General features: G+C 33.1%; 1 protein-coding gene across 1 annotated transcript; it reads right to left on the bottom strand.

Annotated features, from left to right (window-relative positions):
- Nucleotides 1-2,597: 2,597 nt before the first annotated feature.
- LOC123524268 (matrilin-3-like) lies at nt 2,598-8,801 on the bottom strand. Its single transcript, XM_045302336.2, has 4 exons — nt 8,504-8,801; nt 6,278-6,424; nt 4,475-4,900; nt 2,598-3,900 (listed from the first exon to the last, which is right to left on the bottom strand). Exons 1-4 carry the CDS (start codon nt 8,712-8,714, stop codon nt 3,599-3,601), a joined length of 1,086 nt encoding a protein of 361 aa, XP_045158271.2. The 5' UTR covers nt 8,715-8,801; the 3' UTR covers nt 2,598-3,598.
- Nucleotides 8,802-10,730: the final 1,929 nt, after the last annotated feature.

Below are 10,730 nucleotides of genomic sequence, written 5' to 3' on the forward strand. Positions count from 1 at the left end.
ACCAGTTATGTCAGCGGATCGGACCATGTAAACGCGTCAACTATACGTTATTAAGGTTCATTTAACAGATACAAGTGCCAAAACAAAACTCAAAAATATCGAATGACACTCCGTGGTAAAACTAATAATAGTATAGTTAAAAGTGTCTTTTTCTTAGTTTGTTATGCCTTACTGACTTTAAAACAGATTTTAAAATAACTGAATTTATTAATAGCATTATATCTAACTAAGAGCGTATCCCAGTTGCGAGCTGTATTCCGTTGATACTTTTCTTTAAAGTCCCAATTAAGGTATCAATTACGGTTTTGGATAAAAAAATCAATTAAAGTCTTTTTTTGTTTGAATTTATGGCCATTTTCAACATTATTCGAGTTATATCAGGCAGCCAGTTCAACTAACCATCGTTCCTAGGAAAGACCTGTACTAGACGCCAAATTCCGTAAGCAGCTGCCTACTTTCTGACATAAAAATCCTAGTCGGTAGCACAGCTCGAACCTGCGACCCTCTGTCAGTGCGAGGATTCAGAGATTACAATTGCACGAATGTATCTTCTACATTACGGACCCGGACTATAAATTAAAGGCACATGTGAAATACTGAATACTGTACCATTTATAAAGCATTCCAGAGTATCCATGCATTATAATGCATAATGCATGGAGCTCAAAGTCAAAATTACCATTGTGTACTTTGGGATAAATTAGATGTATTCTTAAATAAAGTTCGAGTTTTAAATTTGAAAAATACAATACTTCCATAGTGGATAAATTTACACACGTCTTGTATGCAATTGGAAGAAGCGATGTGTGCAAAAGTATTACCGTTGCGGCGTAAAAACAATGAAACGTTCTGTAGAGAATTACCACAGTGTATATATGTATGTTCCATGTGCAATACCAATTCAAAATATTACTGCCGTAGTGTGTAAATGTACACTATTTCTGATTACCACAGTGAAATTTTGTATATCATGGAAAATAGTTCAGAACTACCGTAGTGCCACAGTGAAAGTAACTGGTGAAAAGTCTACAAAACGTATCAGTGGCAGACCCGTGGTTTTCAGACTTCTAAAATGCCGGAGCCGCATAATGCAGACGTAGTAAAATAGCTTTAAATACCGTAGCGTAGAAATGAGTAATTAATTAAGTTTTAAAAACTGAGTTCGGTAATTACCGCGGCGTGCAACCATCAAAACTAATGGGTATTTTTGGAGAGTAATGATCCCTTAATTGTCTGAAAAGGATTTTCTTATCAACAAATTGCGATAACAATGATTTTAGAACATTATTGCGCAAGAGACGTTTGGTTTTGTTTTTAAAATTTATGGAGACCTGTAATTTGTTGCGTAATATTATTTAGTATGTCATATGAAAGATTTAACTTATTAGTTTAACTGATTCTATACCGTTTTGTTAATAATATAAATGAAAGTTTACACTTCAGATCAAATTCTGCAATAAATAAAAAAACATTCAAATTTTCCCCAGATTCAAAGAAAAATTAAAAAATTCCGGTAGTCCTACGCTGTACGATGTCGGTAATCTGGACCCTCGTTTTTATGGTACGTTTTAGGCGTCTACGGTAGTCAGTCGGTGTATGATAGCGGTAATAGCGACCCCAGTTTTAATGGTACGTATTAGTCTGCTATGGTAGCCGAAAGGATATAATATGTTGGTCTTTTATAGAGTACAGGACTTAATCGCGAGAGGCTGCAAGCTAATTCTCTAAGCTATTGGTATGTTCTCCGAAGAAAAGTTGGCCGAAGTCATTCATTCTCTATCTCTGATTTATGGGAAGGAGTTGTTTGTTTCTTACGGAGAAAATGTTTTGCATTCTTACAAAATTAAGATGTTGTTGAAAAAATGCGTTAATCACAATTAACACAAAATACAGACACTGTCGCCCATCTCTTTTATTTAGCATATTTATTTCTAATTCCTATGAATAGGTTTAAAAAGCTTAACTAAACTTGTATAATATGACCTAAGCCTAATAAAGATTAGCTTATAGTTTATATTAAAACTTCATTATTGAAAAACTATCCGAACTTTTTTATAAGCATTACAGATTAGTCCCAAACATCTACTATAGGTCTTGTAATCTTGTTCCAACCAAAATAATAATAATAATGGTACAGGCAAGTTGAATAAAAGTTAGGTTGTATATATGCTAAAAAATGTATGCCTTCGAACTAATTACTATGTAAAACATATATGAAGAAATGAAAGATGACGGCACAGTGAGCAAAATAGCAGCTGCTTTGTTACGTAGACAATTTTTCAATGGATGTATCTTGTTTGCCCTTAGTCCAAAGTTTAAAAATTTAGCCAGTATTAATCTTTCATCAAGTTTCTAATAGTGAAAATTGCTTTCAACTGCTGCATGCTCTCAATTTAAATATTACCGAAATGAATTTGCCAAAAGCGAATCTTCGATACTTTTCCTTTTGCCCCTTTTTTACATTTCAGGCATCATAATTAAGTGATAGCTCCATGTATTTCCCTCGTCATTGGCGTGAAAAAAAGCCGAGGAACATTTGCCTACCAGCTGTACAATGATAAAAGGAATGGTGCGCTAAAAGATTCACAATGACGATATTCAATTTAATAGTTTTTTAATTTACAAAAATAATGCTTCTAAACAAAAGTTTCGAATATTGACATGAAATATTATTGAAACATTTACATTTCAAACCCAATGTAGGTTCAGCTGAAAATACATGTTTGTACTACAGCAGTCTCGCCTTAAACATCACTTACCAAAATTTGCATCTCAAACAGCTTATTATACACAAAAGAAAATCTTCTTAAAGACGCAATTATCAGGTACTATTTCAACAGCCAACATTAGCATAATAACTTGATATTAATTTATATGAAACAAATAATTCGCTATTTGAAAAGCGAAACTACACTTGTACTGAAGTCATGCGTTCTTTTCAACTATCATATCCTATTTAATAACAAATAATTTAAAGTCCTAATTCTGTCTTTTTTTCTTTTTTTTGGCCAATAACAAAACATAGACTTCTGCAACAATATCTTATCCAAAGCCAAAAATATCACGTTTAAGTGAATAATGTTTTTATCATTTTTTTTTAATGAAAATTCAGTTTATACAGTTATAAAGGATCTGATTTTTACATCTCAAAACTGAAAATACTCTGAAAAAGAAAGTCATAGTCTGTCATATATCATTTACAGTTTTTGCGGTTTTTCCAAATTGCTAATTTTGTTTCAAAAAGTGTCGTATTTGTAAGTCTATTTGTATAAGCAAAATGCACATCAAGTGTAAAGTTAGTAAGTAACTTTGTTGTGCTATTACACAGTTTCAGGTCTATACATTTCCAGAGTTTGCGTTTAGTCAAAATCCAATGTTAACAAGTTTCTACTTAAAAACATTTTTGCCGTACACGATGAGAGTAAGTTCTGATTCTACGTCCATATTTTTCTTTCATGGTAAAGAAAGGTTAAGGTAATACTGGCAACAATTATTTGATCAATTCGTAAAAAAGTGTTCCACTTGTTTTAACACTTTTACGTAGAATTTCGATTTGATGATACAAAGTCAGTATTCCTCAGTATCAAATCAATTCAACTCATATATCAAACGTTGCACACCAATTTGGTCCCGCAGCATTCTTACTGTTTTGAATGTACTCCACCAATTTTCTCAGAACTTGGTAATTCTGTACATAAAATAGGTGTTCATTTATTGGTGCAGATACATATTTCGTAAGTTCTTTCATGCCATTTGATGAAAATCTCCCAGTCATCAGCCCGTACACATCAGCAACGCGTTTCAGAGATTCTACTGCAGCAAATGTTTTAGCAGCATTGTCAGATTTACCATCTGTCAGAATCAGTACCTCACGTTTCGCCCGAGTAGGATCCCTTGCACCTGCAAACAGCAAAAACAGACTGCTAAGTAATCTCATGAATATGTTGTGACTACCACAACAACATTTTTTTTATTTCTTTACCAACAATTATTCCAATAAGGAGAACCACGAGTACTTTTTTCATACATTCATTCGTTATGGAATTATCAAATGAAATTGAACTGGTACTAAACAACATTTAAATGCAAAAGGAATTTAATACAAAACAATCGGGAATTCTTTTCAAAATAATAAATAGGTATACATGTAATAAATTATTCCGCTTCCACGTAGTTTGTTTTCTGATACGCTGTAATACATACAAAATATACATTCTGGAACAAAATGTGATTCCAAGTTTGACGTCAAAAAAAGCAAGGAAGAATATCCAACAGGGAAAGCCACGTTCTAAAAACGCAGCCTACCCAAACGCGCACACGATCAACACACGCACACCACACACACAAAGCAATCACACAAGGACAAAACAAACAAAGGAACACATTTGGAACGGTCAAGTCTCACATGAAAACGTGCCAAACATTAGCAGCAAGTCATAAAAGAAATCAAAAATTGTCCGAAAGATGATAATACCTTTGGCAGATGTGAAGAGCCCCTTTGCTCTCCTGAAAGCTTCTGCTGTATTAGTACCCCTACCGAAGAATGTGGCTTTAGAAATTGCATTCTGTATATTTGATGTTTTACTGTAGCGCTTAAAGTCAAAGGTTTCCTGAATAATATGAGAATAAGTAAGCATGGCAGCCTGATTGTACTGATAGGGTTGTCCGGCAACTTTGTCAAATGGCTTGTCGGATGGACATAGTAAGCCAATTAGTTTGCTTGTTTGGATCTTTGCGTCCTGAAATGGACCCTTGCGAATACTTCCTGAGCTATCCATAATGATGACAAGGTCTCTTGTCAGACCTTTCTTGTTTTTGTTGTCCTTGCGATATTTTCTATCTGCTCGTACGAAATAGTTTTCAACGTTTTTTGCTGTTGCTTTTACACTAGGTACAATACCTAAAGAAAATAAGAAACAAATTGAAAAAGATTGTTGGTGCTGTTTAAAATGGAAGTTTCATTCATACAGGAAGAGGTGTTATTTCCTAAATTTTAAACACAATGTACCACCTTTTTGTTGTCTTGAGTTATGTCGAAAATATTAATCTCTGTTCTAGTAAAATAATACAGTATTGAAACTGTTACTCTATTGATAATTTCTGTTGCTATATTCATCATCCTGTTACGACTCTGATAATGGATTCATGCTCTTGGTTAGCAGATATTTTTAAATGCAGTTGAATGAAATGTGGATCCTTAAAATCAAATTTCTGTTACTGGACCAGTTTGCGATTATTCTTTTGAAATAGACTCAATGAGACACCTACGTCTTTAAATTATAAATTATGTTTGTGTGTATTTTGAGGACGACGGAACATCATTACGCACCATTTGCAAATTGCACCTTTCTGTTGCTTTATCTATATTCTCAGAAGAATTAAAATGTGGATATATTCAGTGTCTTATATCAACAAATTCCTGTACATATAATAGATGGGCCGTTTCATGACGAAACCTGTATCAGTAGCAAAAATATCAAAATGAATTTAAGCAAGTCCCCGAAGGCATTTAGAAACGTGACGATAAGAACGTCATGTCGTCATGCATGGTGTGTATTATTCATGTCATTTATGCGAGAAATTATGCGTCACTGACTAATTGGCCTTTTTCTATACACCTCTATGTTTTCATGGTGCATTGGTGATTTTAAACTTGGTTGCTGTGACAACACCTAAAACATTTATACATAAAATTTGGAAGGAAATCCGATTTGATTTACATTAGATAACATAATTACAGTTTTCTAGCTTCTCCATGAATATTAAGGAAAAACAGTGATTTCCCACCTTTTTAAAACCTTTTATTATGCAAGGATTATATCATGTCACTAATACAGGTTTTCTCAAATAACGGTGCAAATATCTATTTGGATTCAATTGTCGTGAATCAACTGTACAAGCCCAATACCAAAACAGTCTCTTCCACAATACAATTGATATGTAAAATCTGCCTCAGAAAATAACATAAACAAATGTTTTATTTGTCTAGGAGATATACATACGAATGTAATAACGTTATCCAACTATTGAATTAAGCCAGATAATGTCGTGCATTGATGCCTCAGCAATTGACAAAAATACTTTCTTGGCAACGAAATAATACCTGGTTATTGTTTTATAAATTTACTGTTTTGAAAATGATTTTAATTGTTGTAAGTTACATTCCTTCCAGTTTAAAAAAAAATGAATAGACATATTGTATTCATATGACGTGATTTTATATTGAAAACGCTTCAGTTTGTCACATTAAAACTAGGAAATATAACGTAAACCTCACCTGTGTAACGGACTTCCTCAAGCTCTGGACATCTTTTTCCGCTTCCTCTCGAAGGCTGTGTAATAGTTCTTGTCCTGCTCTGTTGACCAAATCCAAAATTTTCACTCCATTTTGTCCAGCCTGATACCTTACAGTCAACTTGAAATACTGAAATTTAAAATAGTTCGTGTTTTAACTGAAAGATTATCACCATGAAACTGTTATCTATTTATATAAGTTAACAGTACACTGATCAATTTGTAAAACTAATTTGTCAATCTGGACAGTGTCAATACTGTTAAATTGGCTGCATACCCAAAAGACACTAACTGAATGGCGAACAATGAAAGGCTTGATGTGCAGTCTGATCTTGATCTGCACTGGTCGCAAAGTCAGAATTAATCGTGTTCAGCATGATGAGCGTTAACGGTACACTAATTTTATATTACAGATATTGATTAATTTGTTGTGATATTTCATCCAAAAATCTTAATTTTTAGTTCTGATGTTCCAAAAGAGTACTGAAGACTACTCATATTTGAACTGTTTTCATTAACAGTATGTATCCTTGAGCGTTTTTAGTTTTCTTGCAGATAATTCTTTGATGTATTTTAAAGCTTATTTACAAAATACTACTTGACATTTTTCTATTTGATATAAAAGAACACAAATTTTAAGCTCAACTTTTACCATATAAGGCAGTCTTCCTTTATCAGTCACCTACTTTACGGACTGCTTTTTCAAGTTTATGTATAGCAGAGTGTATATACTGGGTCTTGAGTTCAAAAGATGTTACACGATCGTTGAAATAAGAAGCTGCTATGACAATTGCCAATGTAAAACTATTCTATTGAATTCTATTCTAGTCTTATTCATTTTCTGTCCTGTTCTGTTCTGTTCTAATCTTATTTAGTCTACTTAAGTATAAAACGGTACGGTGGAGTTGTCTAAAGTCTGAGTGAACCGACATTGACTTTGAATTTGTAGTGTGTATTATTTTCTGGTTAGAAATTCCGTCGTCAATAGTAAGTCATTTATTGTAATAGAACAATCTAACCCGTTCCTTGTGGAAAGACATATGCAACATGGTTGGGTAGAAAATGGTATTCTAGGTAGAAACAGCGGACATTTTATTTCAAATCAAGTCTCTTTTCTATCCGACTCAACGAGTCTGTGCATGTTTTGTACTTGAATGTCCGGTTAAAAAAAATCTGTAACGTGGTCGTATTTTTATTGTTATATAAAAGGAACTACGTGTAAGTGAATCAAAGAAAGTAAAATGTGAATAAATTATTTTGTATCGAAAAGAAATTTTTATGAAATAAGATGCAAAATATATTGCAATATGGGGTTTGTATTGGTTGAAGATTAAAACAACAAATTAAAGTGAATAACGACATATAGAGATTACTTGTTTCGCATCAATGCATCACCTTAGACAGGCGTTAAAGAAATGATTAATATCAATCACGGTAACCTTTGTTTTTCTGACGAAAATAACACTCATTTTACCGTATCTTTTAACTGATAAATTACGCCGAAAACGCAGGACAAACTATTTCATAAAACTCATCTCATTTGTTTTAGGACAAAAACAACATACCGTAGGAGAATTAGATTAGATTAAATGAATTGTAAACAAATCGTATTTCATAATCACCGGATCTTTAATGTTACCTTTTTAAAAATGTTCAACATTTGACTTAATTACAACAAATATATTTGCTACTCACTTTGAGTACAAATGTATATTTTATAAAACATTATTTTCTGTCAAATGACATTTTTGACAAAGGTCGACGGCTGAAATAAAATATACACTTATTGACTGGCTTGTCGGTAATAGTCAAAACTATTGTAGTACGAGGTCCGAAGCTTGACGGTAAATAACCTAAGCTACTGCCTAATATGGAATAGGTCAAATAGTTTTGATAATTGACCTACAAGCCATTCAATTAGCGGTTGATAAAAATGTCTATAGAAATAAATTTTATTTGACAGTGGTCAAGAAATATTTAATATAAAACTATATGCCGATTAATAGCACAACATATGGACCTGCGATTTATTTAAGTATATAAGTATTCGTATAGTAATAAATAAGATTATATTAATCATTTCAACAAGGATTACGAAATATTTACAGGTTAAAAAATAAATTTCATGGTATCCAGTTTCAATTGTTAAAGAAATGCACAACGCTGCTGACATAAATATTTTGTGTTGACAATATTAAATGATATATACCTCTTATCTCGGTAAGCTCCTCACAAGGCCGTCCTCTACCAGATGGATGACGCATAATTCGCCTTGATCTTGTCTGTTCACCCGAGCTACTCTGTTCACTCCACCGCGACCAGTCAGTCAAAAGACAATCGACATTATCTTTAAAAAAGAATGCTTCGATCGATGTGAAACATAACATTATCAACACAATGTTATTGCACAGTAAAGACATTTTTCTCGTCTCTATGAACCAGTGTTTGCAGTAAAATTATTCAGAATTCTTGATTTCAATGATTTATAAACCAAGCAAATGACGTTATGCATTATTTCGCGCATGTATGAGCCATTAAGTTTGTTTTACATATAACCAACACAATTAGTATATGTGATTGGATAAAACTTCCAATAACATAAACACATTAAAATCAAACGAGTAAACCAATGATATTAAACTTATATTATAAACAAGTTAAAATTTCACGACATGTCCAATGATAAATAACTGCCTCGATTTTATCATGTACTGGTACTGTTGTACCATCTATAAGCTGTTGATTTGACTTGTTGATCTGGATTTTACGGCTCCTCAATAGACTGCATTGTTATATGGTTCCAAACAATACTCAAAATTTAGATTTAGATTTTGCATCTCGTCAACATTTAAATAGATATATGAGGTACGTATGGTGGATGGTGTAGGCAAAGTTCGGCAATGCACTCTAACGGCGTTTATCGTTGTGTCGCTGCGACAGAACAAATCAGCCACTATACTTAGTATATATAGAATCAAAACTTTTACACTTGCTGGAATCACAGCAAAGCCAAGTGTTCAGACCCTGTTAGTCGAATTTTATGATCATGCAAGGGTAAGACAGTTGTTCTAGCTTTTCATACACAAATCGTCCAGCACCTTATCTGCATGTTATTATCATTATTTTCATTTATATTTAAAAAGACTGACGATATATCCATTAATTACAACTCAATAGAGGACTTCTTCCAATAACTATTTCGACTTAAAATGAAGTACATGTACATGTATATAAAGGGACGCAGACAATTTTCATTACAAAATCATGCAGTATTACCTTTTAAAAGACAAGGGAGTGTGCTAAGTGTCTCCATATTTCCATTTACATATGCATTTGCTAACCATACAATAGCAGCTATAGAACGACCGGGCCACAATATGTAATAAATGGTACTTTTTTATGCGCTTTAAAGGACAATAAATAAGGCATACTCCACAATTTGCAGAACGCGCGTATTATAAAGACATTGCAGTTGAACTGTATAGATCTTGAGCTCTGGCAAAGTTCAGATACTCTTCTTAATGCTTTAGATTTACTCTAAATAAGGCAATGTTGCGTATGCTTGTGACAAAAATAAATAAAATTACGATTACTGTAAAATTTGTTTTAACTAACAGCTTACAGTAGGACATTAAACTATAACCCTTGCAAAGGTAACGGTATGTAACCCTCATTTTAAAGAAAGTGAAAAAGGAATATAGGTCAAAAGCAATCATAATTGCTTGATTCACCTATAATTTCAATATCTATTTTTGTCCGATCGATAAGTCCTTCTTCAATGAATTCATACAGCTTTTTTGCTAGTATATTAAGTATGTTATCATTTTTAAAGATATGTTAAATAAAGGAAGACTGGCTTGATTGTACCCCAGAGAGAAAAAACGAAAAAACTTTGAGCAAGTTTGAATAAATTTCATAGACAGAAATTCGCCAGCACTTTGAGCTACTCGTCACATCTAGTAATCTATGCTGATTTTCATACTTGTCTGAAACCAGACATTATGTTACCCGATCTGTTTGCATGTTCTTTTTGTTTACTAAGCAACGCAGTCACGTTTAACGATATCATGTTGTAAGTTCTAGAAGAGTTTTCGTTTTGTTTTAAATAAAAGTTTACAAGTAAAATTGTATTTTAAAAGGGGCTAATTGTAAAATACATGATCATACAATTGTAATTGTGAGCAAAAACAAAGTAACACAGAATCTATACATATCTTGTTTGCTTCTTGCAGTGATATGTTTAGAACCTGTGCATTGTGTATGCCAGCAAAGTGAACATGATTGTGTGTTTGTTGCATCGATGCATTCAAAGGAGCAGGCCCACTCGCTTAGCTCAGTAGCTACGGATCGCGGGGTCGTGAGTTCGATCTCCGGGCGGGGCGTACATGTATGTTCTCCGTGACGACTTTATAAAAGATATTATGTCTGAAATACTT

This window comes from Mercenaria mercenaria, chromosome 3 (assembly GCF_021730395.1).
Source record: "Mercenaria mercenaria strain notata chromosome 3, MADL_Memer_1, whole genome shotgun sequence".
Lineage (NCBI taxonomy): Eukaryota > Metazoa > Mollusca > Bivalvia > Venerida > Veneridae > Mercenaria > Mercenaria mercenaria.